This window comes from Oncorhynchus keta, chromosome 26 (genome assembly GCF_023373465.1).
Source record: "Oncorhynchus keta strain PuntledgeMale-10-30-2019 chromosome 26, Oket_V2, whole genome shotgun sequence".
NCBI classification, from domain to species: domain Eukaryota; kingdom Metazoa; phylum Chordata; class Actinopteri; order Salmoniformes; family Salmonidae; genus Oncorhynchus; species Oncorhynchus keta.
This window is the reverse complement of record NC_068446.1, coordinates 2,022,275-2,040,091: the sequence shown is the minus strand read 5'-3', so window position 1 is coordinate 2,040,091 and position 17,817 is coordinate 2,022,275. Positions and strand designations below refer to the sequence as shown.

Below are 17,817 nucleotides of genomic sequence, written 5' to 3'. Positions count from 1 at the left end.
ATGAGTTGGTTGACCCTCGAATGGTATACTTAAATTTTTTCTAATTTTAGGAACAGCATCAAATCCTTGAGCCAAAGCGAAGCTAAGGTAATGTAAGGTAAGGTAATGTAAGGTAATGTAAGGTAAGGTAAAGCTAATTTACAGATTATACAATCCAATAGACTCCTTCTGCGGGTCAACAGAGAGGCAAAGGCATCTAGCAGCTATCTACTGGTCAGGGAACGATTGTTGTTTGATACTCCAAAAATAACTATTTCTGTACTAGGCTGCAACTCTATACCAAATGAAAGGGTTTTAAATATAGTGGACCAATAGCCTCCCACATGGGGACAGGACCAGAACATGCGAGTCAAGTCCGCCAAAGGAGCTTTTACATCGGTCAAATGTACCTTCCGACGTTTGGGTAGAATTTGGACAATCTGGCCTTACTGATATGGATACAGTGAAGTACAGTGCCTTGCGAAAGTATTTCGGCCCCCTTGAACTTTGCGACCTTTTGCCACATTTCAAGCTTCAAACATAAAGATATAAAACTGTGTTTTTTTGTGAAGAATCAACAACAAGTGGGACACAATCATGAAGTGGAACGACATTTATTGGATGTCTCAGAGGTCCGTTAAAAGCGCAGAGAGCATCATGAAGAACAAGGAACACACCAGGCAGGTCCGAGATACTGTTTAAAGCCGGATTTGGATACAAAAAGATTTCCCAAGCTTTAAACATCCCAAGGAGCACTGTGCAAGCGATAATATTGAAATGAAGGAGTATCAGACCACTGCAAATCTACCAAGACCTGGCCGTCCCTCTAAACTTTCAGCTCATACAAGGAGAAGACTGATCAGAGATGCAGCCAAGAGGCCCATGATCACTCTGGATGAACTGCAGAGATCTACAGCTGAGGTGGGAGACTCTGTCCATAGGACAACAATCAGTCGTATATTGCACAAATCTGGCCTTTATGGAAGAGTGGCAAGAAGAAAGCCATTTCTTAAAGATATCAAAAAGAGCATATTCTGCAGCTTCTATGACATGTACCTTTGTCAAATAACTCAAATTCAAGAGGTGCATCTCTATTTAAGAATGTCACTTTTTCCAAGAATATCCGTGCTGTCCATGCATTCAGCACATGACCACCCGTGTGGCAGCATTGCGGTGGCTACTAAGCAAATACTAGTAACCTAATAACATTTAAAAATGCTATTCTATTATCAATGGATGAATGGGCGATAGAACCAAATAGAAACTGACAATGGTGCATGTGACTTCAATGAACTGAATGATGAGGAGGGTGATTCAACTAGATGATTCAACTGAATTATCTGAATAATGAGGGTGAACAATGAACTGAATGACGAGGAGGGTGATTCAACTAGATGATTCAACTGAATTATCTGAATAATGAGGGTGAACAATGAACTGAATGACGAGGAGGGTGATTCAACTAGATGATTCAACTGAATTATCTGAATAATGAGGGTGAACAATGAACTGAATGACGAGGAGGGTGATTCAACTAGATGATTCAACTGAATTATCTGAATAATGAGGGTGAACAATGAACTGAATGATGAGGGTGATTCAACTAGATGATTCAACTGAATTATCTGAATAATGCGGGTGAAGAGGATGTTTGAATTTAGAACAATAGTGTAATGATGACGAATTGTGGGCTGTCTAATTATTGTATTATGAAAGGCTGGAAAGGGTATATAATTTCCCCTCTGAGAGTCAAATCAGACACTGAGTGTAACATAGAACGTGTTCAAGCCGAACCAAACGAATGGACGCACTGACAGACTAGATGAATTGGAGTAACGAATATGGAGCTTGAAAAATCGACATTGCTGATGAAGAGTCTTCATCTGATTCTAATATTGACTTCGAGCCTCCGTCTCCGATGCCTGAGTCTCGCCGCGGAAAAACCAGAACAGAGCCAACTGAGGCGGTGAGCCCAACTGCCACCATGAGACAGGAGTCTGGGAGGGACGGCACGGTTTGGGTAGAAAAGAGTGACGAGTTTATGTGGCATGCAGATGTAGTAGCACGTCAGAGTAATGTACTGTTGCTCATGAGCACAGAAAAAATAAACAGTATGTGGGACATGTCTATGGATGAACTCAAAGCATTTATTGCACTCGTGTATGTCTGTGGGGCACACGGCAGTAAGAGCATGGAGTTATTTTGGTCTGGTATAGGTATGGTGTGGACTTTTTCCAGAGAGACCATGTCACGCAACCGCTTCCCAGAGATTATGAGACACCTGCGGCAGCTGCTCACAAAACAAGGCCCATGAAAACTGTGTGCAGTGCAACCAATTTAGTTTCCGGGGCTTTGTGTGAGCAAAGCAAAAGTGAAGAGGCAACTCCGGGATGCTAGCATTCTCGGTTCCTCTGTCCAGTGTCTGTGGAATATAAAAAGGCCACTCTAACATGTTTGTCACACAACACAATGCCACAGAGTGCAATTGGCATGCTGACTGTAGGAATGTCCATCCATTCATTTCTCTATCATAAGCTGCCTCCAACATCATTTTAGAGAATTTGGCAGTACGTCCAACCGGCCTCACAACCACGCGTAACTACGGCCGGCTCAGGACCCCCACATCCGGTTTCTGAGGAGTATTTCGAAACTGTAATTAAGCCCTTTTGAGGGGAAAAATCCATTCTGATTGGCTGGGCCTGGCTCCCCAGTGGGTGGGCCTATTCACTCCTAGGCACACCAATGGCTGCGCTCCTGCTCAGTCATGTGAAATCAACAGATTAGGGGCTAATACATTTATTTCAAGTGACTGATTCACTTATATGAACTGTAACTATTGTTAAAATTGTTGCATTTTGCATTTATATTTTTGTTTTGCTTTGCTCGTCAGGTAGCGGTTAGAGCGTTGGGCCAGTAATTGAAAGGTTGCTGGATCGAATCCCCGAGCTGAACAAGGCAGTTAACCCACTGTTCCCCAGTGACCCGTCATTGTACATAAGATTTTGTTCTTAACTGACGTGCCTAGTTAAATAAAGGTTAAATAAAATGAATATATGAATATATTACTATGAATATTTCTCCATGCAATTAATCCTTTACAATGGTTTATGCACTATTCATCAAGCGTTGGTGCTCATAAATAAACTCTGGGCATCTGCTCTGAATATTGCCTGGTTGTCAGTCTCACCACTTCACCCCTGCTAGAGACTAGGGGAAACCCCATCTGCCCCCATTTCCCTTTACCAGAAAAACCCTACGCACACACACACACTCCTCTTTGTCATCACCCCCCCCCCACGACACCCATGCCATTCACTCTCATCTCAACATATAGTATTTACAGGAAATAAGGTTGTGCCTGCTTCCTGTCCACAACCAGGAAACAGCATCATAACACAGAGTGGTTTGGTTTGCCAGTGAAGGAGATACATGTGTGTGTTTGTTTGTGTGTGTGTGTGTAGCGGGGTGAGATTGTAAGAGAGATAGAGAGCGAGAAATAAACCTAATTGAGAATGCTTACTGACATCGGTAATCCTGTAGAGTGAAATTGAGGCCAATAGTCTCAGAATGAGAAAAATAAGATTTTCGTACCAGTGTTGGACAGAAGTCCTCCTGAATGCCACTGAACAAGTTTGGAGAGGCCAGGTCCACGGACAAACTGAGAAAACACACACACACACACACACACACACACACACACACACACACACACACACACACACACACACACACACACACACACACACACACACACACAGAGAGAGAGAGAAGAGTTTAAAAAACACTAATGCAGACATACAAAAGGACCTTGGAAGTAAAGTCCCTGCCTGTACTCACCGTGAGGTGTCTCTGTCTGTTTTAGTGCTCAGCTGCTCCAAGCAGTTGATGAACACCTGGAATAGGTGTTACAGGTCAGTCACATATGCAGATCAGTTACTCAGACACACCTGGACAACAGTAACAGTGTACTATATTCTAAAAGTCTACTGAATGGGGTGAATGGATTGCACTGTAAACCTACAGTAAAACTACCTAGAATCTGTAGTGATTCCTTTGGGGTAATAGGAGTGTAATCCTAGTCTCTTATCTAGTCTGTACCTTATCGATGTCCTTCCAGAGCTTTTCCACCTGCTCGGAAAGTAACATCATCTACAGGTCTTCTGAATTTGAACTGAATTTGTGCACCGGAGACCTACAGTAAACGACTGGTTTCTGTAGGCATTCCTATGGTGAAATATGACGTAATCCTTAACTCTACTTTGTACCGTACCTTCATGATACTCCCACGGAGCTTCCTGGCCCCTTCATGCTACAAAGTTAAAAAGTCTACAATAATCTAAGGGCCAGTTCAACGGACATAGATTAGACTAATCTCAGTGGAGATTCTCCATTGAAAGTCCAGGACTAGGTTTAATATGTGTCCTGGAAACTGTCCCTAAATGCCTACCGGACTTCTGTATTGTAGCCTATAGACGACCTGTGACCTGTAGGAGTCCCTTCAGTGTAGACAGAGTGAAATATAGAGTAAACTTATTCTCTAGTGACATTCACACCATACCTTCATGCTAAACTACCAGTAAATTGAAGGGATTCCTATGTTGAAGTATACTGTAATATGAATCTCTACTCTGTATTATTGTGGTAAAATATACTGTAAACCTAGTCTGCAGTGACTGTACAGTACCTTTATGATGTCCATACAGAGCTCTGAGGCCTGGTCCTGATCCAACTGGAGGATCTGAAGACAGGAGAGGAGAGCAAGGTGAGACAGGACACCGCATAAAACAACTATCACACTGTAACGTGGTCCAACACAACAACATATTCAGGTAACTACCAAAATAAAGGAAACACTTGAGTAAATGAGGGATACAACGTATATTGAAAGCAGGTGCATCCACACAGGTGTGGTTTGTCAATTAAGCAATGAATATCCCATCATGCTTAGGGGTCATGTATACAAATGTCCAGTTGCCCATTATTTTGGCTACCATGGCTAAAAGAAATCTCAGTGACTCTGAAAGGGGGGGTCTCAAAGGAGCATAGGGGGTCTAAAGGGTGTGCGTGTGTGTGTGTCTCATTCACCAAATCTCAACCCGAATTGAACACTTAAAGGAGATTATGGAGCGAATCCTGAGAATCTATGCCAAGGTGCAGTGAAGCCGATCTGGTGGCTCGCATTGGACCAACACCCCATTGAGACACTTTATGTTGGTGTTTCCCTAATTTTGGCAGTTACCTGTAGTTCACATAGATTAATGAGATTCTGTGATCGTGTAATGTGTGAATGTTTCTTACATTGACCTCCCCAGGTTTGGTCTCCATGGGTTCTTTGAGTGACTGCAGCATCTGCACCATGCACTGCTCAAACTGGGCCGGCTGCTCACAACACACAGATCGAATACATACAGTGTATTCAGACCACTTGAGATTTTCCACATTTTGTTACGTTACAGCCTTATTTTTTATCTCAATCTGCACACAATACCCCATAATGACATCACAATACCCCATAATGACATCACAATACCCCATAATGACATCACAATACCCCATAATGACATCACAATACCCCATAATGACATCACAATACCCCATAATGACATCACAATACCCCATAATGACATCACAATACCCCATAATGACATCGCAATACCCCATAATGACATCGCAATACCCCATAATGACATCGCAATACCCCATAATGACAAGCAAACCCCATAATGACATCACAATACCCCATAATGACATCACAATACCCCATAATGACATCACAATACCCCATAATGACATCACAATACCCCATAATGACATCACAATACCCCATAATGACATCACAATACCCCATAATGACATCACAATACCCCATAATGACAAAGCAAAACCCCATAATGACATCACAATACCCCATAATGACATCACAATACCCCATAATGACATCACAATACCCCATAATGACATCACAATACCCCATAATGACATCACAATACCCCATAATGACATCACAATACCCCATAATGACATCACAATACCCCATAATGACATCACAATACCCCATAATGACATCACAATACCCCATAATGACATCACAATACCCCATAATGACATCACAATACCCCATAATGACATCACAATACCCCATAATGACATCACAATACCCCATAATGACAAAGCAAAACCCCATAATGACATCACAATACCCCATAATGACATCACAATACCCCATAATGACAAAGCAAAACCCCATAATGACATCACAATACCCCATAATGACAAAGCAAAACCCCATAATGACATCACAATACCCCATAATGACATCACAATACCCCATACCCCATAATGACATCACAATACCCCATAATGACAAAGCAAAACTGTTTTTTAGAAATGTTTGCAAACATATTAAAAATAAAGAACAAAAACCTTATTTACAAAAGTATTCAGACCCTTTGCTATGAGACTCGAAATTGAGCTCAGGTGCATCCTGTTTCCATTGATCATCCTTGAGATGTTGCTACAACGTAAATGGAGTCTGTGGTAAAATTCAATTGATTGGACATGATTTGGAAAGGAACACACCTGTCTATCTAAGGTCCCACACTGGACAGTGCATATCAGTTAACCCACTGTTCCCCGGGCGCCGAAGACATGGATGTCGATTAAGGCAGCCCCCTAGACCTCTCTGATTCAGAGGGGTTGGGTTAAATACTAGTTACCTGTATTAATGGCACCTGTTTGAACTTGTTATCAGTATAAAAGACACCTGTTGGGACCAAAGATTTATTTTACCTTTATTTAACCAGGCAAGTCAGTTAAGAACAAATTCTTATTTTCAATGACGGCCTAGGAAGTGGGTTAACTGCCTGTTCAGGGGCAGAACGACAGATTTGTACCTTCTCAGCTCGGGGGTTTGAACTTGCAACCTTCCGGTTACTAGTCCAACGCTCTAACCACTAGGCTACCCTGCCGCAAACAAAGTCTACCACCAGTAACACACTACGCCGCCAGGGACTCAAATCCTGCAGTGCCAGACGTGTCCCCCTACTTAAGCCAGTACATGTCCAGGCCCGTCTGAAGTTTGCTAGAGAGCGTTTGGATTATCCAGAAGAAGATTGGGAGAATGTCATATGGTCAGATTAAACCAAAATATATATTTTTTTGGTAAAAACTCAACTCGTCGTGTTTGGAGGACAAAAAATGCTGAGTTGCATCCAAAGAACACCATACCTACTGTGAAGCATGGGGGTGGAAACATTATGCTTTGGGGCTGTTTTTCTGCAAAGGGACCAGGGCGACTGATCCGTGTAAAGGACAGAATGAATGGGGCCATGTATCGTGAGATTTTGAGTGAAAACCTCCTTCCATCAGCAAGGGCATTGAAGATGAAACGTGGCTGGGTCTTTCAGCATGACAATGATCCCAAACACACCGCCCAGGCAATGAAGGAGTGGCTTCGTAAGAAGCATTTCACGGTCCTGGAGTGGCCTAGCCAGTCTCCAGATCTCAACCCCATAGAAAATCGTTGGAGGGAGTTGAAAGTCTGTGTAGCCCAGCAACAGCCCCAAAACATCACTGCTCTAGAGGAGATCTGCATGGAAGAATGGGCCAAAATACCAGCAACAGTGTGTGAAAACCTTGAAGACTTACAGAAAACCTTTGGCCTCTGTCATTGCCAACAAAGGGTATATAACAAAGTATTGAGATAAACTTTTGTTATTGACCAAATACTTATTTTCCACCATAATTTGCAAATAAATTCATTAAAAAATCCTACAATGTGATTTTCTGGATGTTTTTTCTTCTCATTTTGTCTGTCATAGTTGAAGTGTGAAGTGAAAATGACAGGCCTCTCATCTTTTTAAGTGGGAGAACTTGCACAATTGGTGGCTGACTAAATACTTTTTTGCCCCACTGTACTTGTCCTCTTGCTCAGTTGTGCACCAGGGCCTCCCACTCCTCTTTCTATTCTGATTAGAGCACTCACTGTATATAGACTTTGTTTTCTACTGTATTATTATTGACTGTATGTTTTGTTCATTCCATGTGTAACTCTGTGTTGTTGTATATGTCGAACTGCTATGCTTTATTTTGGCCAGGTCGCAGTTGCAAATGAGAACTTGTTCTCAACTTGCCTACCTGGTTAAATAAAGGTGAAATAAAAAAAAATAAAAATAAAACAAGTTTGCGCTGTTCTGTGAAGGGAGTAGGACACAGCGTTGTACGAGATCTTCAGTTTCTTGGCAATTTCTCACATGGAATAGCCTTCATTTCTCAGAACAAGAATAGACTAACGAGTTTCAGAAGAAAGTTATTTGTTTCTGGTAATTTTGAGCCTGTAATCGAACCCACAAATGCTGATGCTCCAGATACTCAGCTAGTCTAAAGAAGGCTAGTTTTATTGCTTCTTTAATCAGAACAACATTTCTCAGCTGTGCTAACCTAATTGTAAAAAGGTTTTCTAATGATCAATTAGCCTTTTAAAATGATAAACTTGGATTAGCTAACACAACGTGCCATTGGAACACAGGAGTGATGTTTGCTGATAATGGGCCTCTGTATGACTCTGTAGATATCAGCTGTTTCGAGCTACAATAGTCATTTACAACATTAACAATGTCTACACTGTATATTTCTGATCAATTTGTTGTTCTTTTAAATGGACCAAAAAAATGTGCCTTTCTTTCAAAAACAAGGACATTTCTAAGTGAACCCAAACTTTTGAACGATGGTGTCTATATTTTAGAATAAGGTTGTAACGTAACAAAATGTGGAAAAAGTCAAGGGGTCTGAATACTTTCCGAATGCACTGTAGATTACACCATGTCATATTTTATATCATACTGTATCTTACCATAATAAATCATGATACATCACTAAGTGGAGTGTATATTATAGTAACTATAGCTTTACCAGGCTGGTGATTCCTTCATTGTCTACGACCCAGTCCTCTTTCTCTGCAACCCTTTTGACATCTGACAAAGCACATACAAAAACATTAATGATTGTAGAGGCTACAAATGTGTAAACTCTTTACATGTTTTTTGATCTACTAGGTCGAAGATGGCTAACGACTGAATGGTCATGGCCAGTTCACATTACATTTTAAATAGGACTGTGAGAGTTGTTTGGAGGAAGACTGCAGTAGAAAGTGAAATGACCCTCTAAACTAGTGTATAACTACATTCAAAACCACCTTTAGTTGGTACTATCAACCCAGATGTTCTATAGAACTAGGACCACTGTCAGAATAACCAAACTTGTTAACCACAAACCACCTTTCACTGAACACTAACACTTTCTCTAACCTCACATTACTCACCCCTTCCATTTCTCCTCTCCCCTATCCCCCAACCTCGCTACATCCCTATCCCCCAACCTCGCTACATCACTATCCCATTTCCCCCCTATCCCCCAACCTCGCTACATCACTATCCCATTTCCCCCCTATCCCCCAACCTCGCTATCCCATTTCCCCTCTCCCCCAACCTCGCTACATCGCTATCCCATTTCCCCTATCCCCCAACCTCGCTACATCACTATCCCATTTCCCCCCTATCCCCCAACCTCGCTATCCCATTTCCCCTCTCCCCCAACCTCGCTACATCGCTATCCCATTTCCCTCTATCCCCCAACCTCGCTACCCCATTTCTCCCCTATCCCCCAACCTCGCTACCCCATTTCTCCCCTATCCCCCAACCTCGCTACATCACTATCCCATTTCTCCCCTATCCCCCAACCTCACCCCTTCCATTTCTCCCCTCCCCTATCCCCCAACCTCGCTACATCGCTATCCCATTTCCCCCCTATCCCCCAACCTCGCTACATCACTATCCCATTTCTCCCCTATCCCCCAACCTCGCTACATCACTATCCCATTTCTCCCCTATCCCCCAACCTCGCTACATCACTATCCCATTTCTCCCCTATCCCCCAACCTCGCTACATCACTATCCCATTTCTCCCCTATCCCCCAACCTCGCTACATCACTATCCCATTTCCCCTATCCCCCAACCTCACATAACTCACCCCTTCCATTTCTCCTCTCCCCTATCCCCCAACCTTGCTACATCACTATCCCATTTCCCCCCTATCCCCCAACCTCGCTACATCCCTATCCCCCAACCTCGCTACATCACTATCCCATTTCTCCCCTATCCCCCAACCTTGCTACATCACTATCCCATTTCCCCCCTATCCCCCAACCTCGCTACATCACTATCCCATTTCTCCCCTATCCCCCAACCTTGCTACATCACTATCCCATTTCCCCCTATCCTCCAACCTCGCTACATCCCTATCCCCCAACCTCGCTACATCACTATCCCATTTCCCCCCTATCCCCCAACCTCGCTATCCCCTATCCCCCAACCTCGCTACAGCGCTATCCTTCCAGCTCCCCCTCTCTCCAGGGTGCAGAGGGCAGGATGACCAGTTGATGTCTCAGCTCCTACAGTAGATCCCTCCCTCCCTTCCACTCTGTGGTGTGGTGCAGGGTGAGCAGTCAACAGTGGTGTCTCAGCTCCAACAGTAGATCTCCCCCCTCCCATATCTCCATCCTCCCTTTCCTCACCCTCTGCGGTGTGGTGCAGGGTGACCAGTAGACAGTGGTGTCTCAGCTCTAACAATAGATCCTGGATCACCTGCAGTAGATCATTGGGGATCTCGAGAGCTACCAGAGCCTCAAAAATTATTCTGAAGACGTGGGAGAAAAAGAGAGAGGGGAGAGAGGAGGGTAAGAAATGGGGGAGAAATAGAAGGCAAGAAAACAATAGAGACGGTGAGACAGTGGAGGTGGGATTGGGGGTCAGGAATATGGGGTATACGTTCACACACACACACACACACACACACACACACACACACACACACACACACACACACACACACACACACACACACACACACACACACACACACACACACACACACACACACACACACACACACAAAATCAGGGATTATCAATTAGATTCAGATTTATCTTGAGCGGATGGTCGGGGGCCTGAAACATAATTACAAATCCTTTGTAGACTACAAACTGCAAATTGACCGCAAGAATGCAAAACAGATATAATATTTGACTAAAACATAATCAATTCAAACCTGGCTTACATTTGTATAAACAGTTGAAGTTGGAAGTTTATATACACGTAGGTTGGAGTCATTAAAACTCGTTTTTCAACCACTCCACAAATTTCTTGTTAACAAACTATAGTTTTGGCAAGACTGTTAGGACATCTACTTCGTGCATGACAAGGAATTTTTCCAACAACTCTGTTGCTTGACATCATGGGAAAATCAAAAGAAATCAGCCAAGACCTCAGAAAATAAATTGTAGACCTCCACAAGTCTGGTTCATCCTTGGGAGCAATTTCCAAACACCTGAAGGTACCACGTTCATCTGTACAAACAATAGTACGCAAGTATAAACACCATGGGACCACGCAGCCGTCATACCGCTCTGGAAGGAGACGCTTTCTGTCTCCTAGAGATGAACGTACTGTGGTGCGAAAAGAGCAAATCAATCCCAGAACAACAGCAAAGGAGCTTGTGAAGATGATGGAGGAAACAGGTACAAAAGTATCTATATCCACAGTAAAACGAGTCCTATATCGACATAACCTGAAAGGTTGCTCAGCAAGGAAAAAGCCACTGCTATAAAACTGCCATAAAAAAAGCACGCCTACACATGGGGACAAAGATCGTACTTTTTGGAGAAATGTGCTCTGGTCGGATGAAACAAAAATAGAACTGTTTAGCCATAATGACCATTGTTATGTTTGGAGGAAAAAGGGGGAGGCTTGCAAGCCGACAAGCACGGGGGACTGGTGCACAAACCAAAATAGATGTCATCATGAGGAAGGACAATTATGTGGATATATTGAAGCAACATCTCAAGACATCAGGCAGGAAGTTAAAGCTTAGTCGCAAATGGGTCTTCCAAATGGACAATGACCCCAAGCATACTTCCAAAGTTGTGGCAAAATGGCTTAAGGACAACAAAGTCAAGGTATTGGAGTGGCCATCACAAAGCCCTGACCTCAATCCTATAGAACATTTGTGGGCAGAACTGGAAAAGAGTGTGTGAGCAAGGAGGCCTACAAACCTGACTCAGTTACACCAGCTCTGTCAGGAGGAATGGGCCAAAATTCACCCAACTTATTGTGTGAAGCTTGTGGAAGGCTACCCACACTGTTTGACCCAAGTTAAACAATTTCAAGGCAATGCTACCAAATACTAAACTTCTGACCCACTGGGAATGTGATGAAAGAAACAAAAGCTGAAATAAATAATTTGCTCTACTATTATTCTGAAATTTCACATTCTTAAAATAAAGTGGTGATCCTAACTGGATTAAATATCAGGAATTGTGAAGAACTGAGTTTAAATGTATTTGGTTAAGGTGCATGTAAAATTCCGACTTCAACTGTGTTTCTCTCTTATGCGTGGGAATACTTCGAACAGATTTCCAAAATTAAAAATCACTTGGAGCTCATTTCCTGTTTCCTGTTTTTAGAGTCTTATGTCCAATCATAAAGATAATAATAATTGTCAGCGAATTTGAGGGGGGCCAAATAAAACCAACCCACGAGCCACATTCAGTGCGCGGGCCACCAGTTGGGGAACTCTGCACTACAGTGACATGTCCATACCTAACGATGTGTATGACCTGAGTGAGCCAGGGTCCAGTGAGCTCAGTCTTATTCTCCCAGCCACCGTACAATCTCAGCTCCAGCTCTGTCAGGGTGGAGGGGAGCAGAGCACCTCTCACCAGCTTCACCAAGCGATGAGTCACCTCCTCTATCATTTTCTATACAGACACACAGAAACAGACTTGAGTCCTACAACAATACAACAGTACCACTTTGGACCCATTACAAGGCACTACCCATTTTGCTTTAGCTCTGAAAACTGTAGACACTGATGAGAGGGCATTCTTAAGGTTATAAAAAAGTGTATCTAAAACTATATCCAACACAACTCACCTTAAAGTCGTTCTGTCTCTGCCTGGCATTCTTCTTTGACTTTTCAACCTGGCCAGATTTCTCTCCAGTCTGATAAAAGCGTTTGACAACAGTGAAAATATGCTGTGTTGGATCATTACATTCATGACGCCCAATCACGGTCCGTTTTGCATACCTCGCTGAAGAGGCTGCCGTTGACGTAGGAGATCCAGAGCTTCCAGAAGTTGGGGAGCTGGCCAATCACCACGTCCGACAGCTTCTCCACAAACTGCACCTGCTGGGGTGTCTCATAATGCCAGGCTGCAACACAAAGACAGGAGACAGACTGGTTATAGTGTACATAAAAATATAGAATAGTTCACAATTAAACTTTACAAATGTACAATGGGGCAAGCTGATTTTCTGAATTTTTTTTCTCATTTTGTCTGTCATAGTTGAAGTGTACCTATGATGAAAATTACAGGCCTCTCATCTTTTTAAGTGGGAGAACTTGCACAATTGGTGGCTGACTAAATACTTTTTTGCCCCACTGTACACAGAGCTGATGTTTTTTGGGGAAACATGTCCACAACCCTTTCAAAACTCCCAGGTTGAAAATGTCTGGTAGAATGTGTGTATTGTTATACTGTACTATAATATAGTAGGATTACTCACTGCTGTGGCGTGGGGTATGCAAGATGCCCCCCTTATTCAGAGGAGCTGTGTCCCTGATCCTACTGAAAGCCGATGGGCGAGGGTCCCCCTCTAGATCCAGGGCTATGGCCCCCAAGCCAACTGAGATGGAGAGATAGAAGGAGAGAGGGGGAGAGAAAAAGAGAGAAATAAACCCACACTTGAGAGATTAAATAAACATTTTTCATAATAACTCCATTCCTCAATAATCTCAGCAGGCTTTCACACCAAACAATCCCCCACTCGCTCCTCTCCTCCGTTCTTTATTTTGTCTTCTGTTCCACCTCTCCCCTGGCCAGTAACAGAAAGAATGCCCTGTTGTTTCAGGGTGAGAGAGAAAAGTAAAAGGGGGAGGATGAGGAGAGGAGAAGCGAGCAAAGGGGAGCTGAAGAGAGTGCAAACCCACTGTTTGTACGGGGCAGGGCAGAGGCGAACTGGGTTTAGCTGGGCCACACTGGGCACAGTGATGTCTGTGCGGATCTGGGTCAGATTACTCTGGCCTGATCAGGCCGCTCACTGCTCTCCACAAGATGGTGATAGAGAGCTACAGTGGTACTGCAGCCAGAGGGTGACTGGCACTCTTAAGCTGATGGCACGGTTATTTTGCACCCTTGCCTCCAGTGCACTTGGCTTAGTGCACTCCTGTGGGTCACTGGGAGAGGTTTGGTAAAGGAAACCTGGACGGGGTGAAAGGTCAGCCCCGTGACCTTTGGTCTTTGACATGAAAGTGAAACCTGCACTGATAAGACTTGTGATAGAAACTCAGGGTAAAGCACTAATACAACAACACTACTAGAGCTTAAATAGCACGCCCACAGATCCTTATTGTAAACACATTATTTCGAGAACATGTGACACACACACAGTGAGTCACAAACTCGTTCTCTTGTGTATGTTGCGGTCCATCTCCAAATGTGAGGAAAGTCTACAAGGTGAGTCAGACAGACCAGACACGGTTTTTCAAACACATGAATATATAGACGCACAGAAAGTAGAAACACATATTTAGGCACACACACACACACACACACACACACACACACACACACACACACACACACACACACACACACACACACACACACACACACACACACACACACACACACACGCACACACACACGACACCATGGGAAAGGGTTCACCCGACACCTGGATCAACAGCAGCAGCTCTCATCCCTCTCTCTATAAAAAGAAAGATAGGAAAACAAGAATGAGAAAGCAGCTCCATATGAGCAGTGTGTGTCTGTGTGCCCATTGTGTGTGTTTATCGGGCCATACACTGAGTGAGAGTGTGTTACAAAGTTTATTGTATGTTTAATGTGTAAGATTAGAAAGTTCATTCATTCTGTGAGTGTGTGTATGCATGTCTGTGTGTGTGTGTGTGTGTGTTGAAGACCCTGTGTGTCTTCTGTCAGCGCGGTGCAGCTCACTTCCTTCTCTACCCTGCAGGTCGCACGACTTCCTGTTCCCCACGGGGTCGCAACCCCGACCACACACACACACACACTGCTTTCTGTCTAAACACCATACACACACTCCCCCTTTCTCTATTGCACTCACTCTCTCCCACACACATACACACTGCTTTCTGTCTAAACACCACACACACACTCCCCCTTTCTCTATTGCACTCACTCTCTCCCACACACATACACACTGCTTTCTGTCTAAACACCATACACACACTCCCCCTTTCTCTATTGCACTCACTCTCTCCCACACACATACACACTGCTTTCTGTCTAAACACCATACACACACACTCCCCCTTTCTCTATTGCACTCACTCTCTCCCACACACATACACACTGCTTTCTGTCTAAACACCATACACACACTCCCCCTTTCTCTATTGCACTCACTCTCTCCCACACACATACACACTGCTTTCTGTCTAAACACCATACACACACTCCCCCTTTCTCTATTGCACTCACTCTCTCCCACACACATACACACTACTTTCTGTCTAAACACCATACACACACTCCCCCTTTCTCTATTGCACTCACTCTCTCCCACACACATACACACTGCTTTCTGTCTAAACACCATACACACACACTCCCCCTTTCTCTATTGCACTCACTCTCTCCCACACACACACACACTGCTTTCTGTCTAAACACCACACACACACACTCCCCGTTTCTCTATTGCACTCACTCTCTCCCACACACACACTGCTTTCTGTCTAAACACCATACACACACATACACGTGCAGAAGATACACATCCAGTGATCCTGTAAAGGACGAACACATTCCACATACACTATATATATATATAATAATAATAATAATATAATATATAATAATATAATAATAATAATAATAATATAATATATATATATACACACAAAAGTATGTGGACACCCATTCAAATTAGTGCATTTCAGCCCGTTGCTGACAGGTGTATATAATAGAGCACACAGCCATGCGATCTCCATAGACAAACATTGGAAATAGAATGGCCTCACTGAAGAGCTCATTGACTTTCAAAGTGGCACCGTAATAGGATGACACCTTCCCAACAAGTCAGTTGGTCAAATTTAGAGCTGTCCCGGTCAACTGTAAGTGCTGTTATTGTGAGGTGGAAAAGTTGGAATAAGAGCGTCTGCTAAATGACTTAAATGTAAATGTAAATGTTGAGGAGCAACAACGGCTCGGCTGCGAAGTGGTATGCCACACAAGCTCACTGAATGGGACCGCCGAGTGCTGAAGCATGTGACGCGTAAAAAAAATCATCCGTCCTCAGTTGCCACTCACTACCGAGTTCTAAACTCCTCTGGAAGCTTCATGAAATGGGTTTCCATGGACGGGCAGCAGCACACAAGCCTAAGATCACCATGCCAAGTGACGTTGGAATGGTGTAAAGCTCGCTGCCATTGGTCTCTGGAGCAGTGGAAATGCATTCTCTGGAGTGATGAACCACGCTTCAGATCGGTGTGGAAGAACTTGACTGGCCTGCACAGAGAATGCAGTGGAAAGCCATCCCAGAAGAGTGGAGGCTGGTATAGCAGCAAAGGGGGACCAACTCCATATTAATGCCCATGATTTTAGAATGAGATGTTCGACGAGCAGGTGTCCACATACTTTTAGAACATGGAGCTGCTTTCTCCCTCTTATTCTTATTCTCTCTTATTCTTGTCCATGTTTTCCTCTGTTATTTACATGATATGAATAACAGCAGAGTTTGAAATTGCCCCTTCAAGTTTTTCTTAATACCCTAACACTGCCTAATAAAATACCCTAAGACTGCACAGTGAAGATCTGCACCAGTCAGTGTGTCCTGGCCTTCTAATCATTCACCCGACTGACAACGTTATTTTCCTACAAACACAATTGCGGCTAATTGTATTTCTCCTTGGCGGGGTGTGTATTGTTCAGGAACTAAAAGCAACACAGTTTGTAATTGAATTGGGCAGAGATCGATTGAGATAACAGACAAATAAAATGGGAGCTTATAGACATACAGAAGCCACTGACTGCTAGCGCTGCCCTGCTCGCGGCTACGCTACAAACAAACCAACCACACACAAAAATGTGATTAATTGTGTTTAAAAAAAAAAAGGAAAATACATTTTAGGGTATTTTCACAGGTAATTATTAAGAGTCAAAACAACACACTAGAATGAGACTTTCCGAACCTTCACGTTCTGGAACATTCCAGACATGAGAGGAAAACTACAACAGTTACCAATAAATCGAAGAGCTATAGGCTTGCCCTGTCACGCGTGACCCTGACAATAGGTCTCAAGGTCCATTCTGCTAGCTACAACACTGGATAATAATTCATAATTAGTGCGCACGTTTGATGATAATTTTATTTTTTTATTTTTTTAAAGTTAAATAAAAATATTGAACCTTTATTTAATGACGATGATTGATGTGAGGAGAGAGAGTGGGGCTTGTGGAGGAAAGGTTTGAGAGATACTAGGTGGATGTGGTCTTGGTGGGGTTGGGGCAGTGGGTGCTGCTGTTGAGGGATGCTTTTGGTAAGCACTGGTTTTGGGTTTGGTGCGGGGGCTGAGGGAAGCGGGGATGTGGTCTAGGAGTGTAAATGGCTGCCAGGTGCGTAGAGTGGCTGAGCTCACAAGACAGGGGACAGGAGACAGCTGCTGCTGCTGCTGAGTGTGTGCATGTGTGTGCATTTGATATTCAATGATTCCTTTAAATAATGCCATAAGTGTATCTG

At 43.5% G+C, this 17,817-nt stretch overlaps 1 protein-coding gene across 9 annotated transcripts in view; it reads right to left on the bottom strand.

Annotated features, from left to right (window-relative positions):
* The window catches only part of LOC118358607 (exocyst complex component 2), a 104,741-nt gene that overhangs the window by 17,249 nt on the left and 69,675 nt on the right, over positions 1–17,817 (bottom strand). For 7 of the 9 annotated variants that reach the window (XR_008079888.1, XM_052480016.1, XM_052480015.1 and 4 more), the window contains 11 exons: positions 14,770–14,802; positions 13,600–13,719; positions 13,121–13,245; positions 12,967–13,035; positions 12,634–12,791; positions 10,551–10,672; positions 8,890–8,951; positions 5,278–5,358; positions 4,664–4,717; positions 3,817–3,872; positions 3,571–3,637 (listed from right to left, as the gene is read on the bottom strand). Coding sequence is in view for 8 of the 9 variants with exons in the window: in XM_052480016.1 (XP_052335976.1) it covers positions 3,571–3,637; positions 3,817–3,872; positions 4,664–4,717; positions 5,278–5,358; positions 8,890–8,951; positions 10,551–10,672; positions 12,634–12,791; positions 12,967–13,035; positions 13,121–13,245; positions 13,600–13,719; positions 14,770–14,802 (947 nt within the window). In the remaining variant the exon portion in view is untranslated. The remainder of the gene's footprint in view (positions 1–3,570; positions 3,638–3,816; positions 3,873–4,663; positions 4,718–5,277; positions 5,359–8,889; positions 8,952–10,550; positions 10,673–12,633; positions 12,792–12,966; positions 13,036–13,120; positions 13,246–13,599; positions 13,720–14,769; positions 14,803–17,817) is intronic. The other 2 variants (XM_052480018.1, XM_052480019.1) reach the window with 1 other exon arrangement.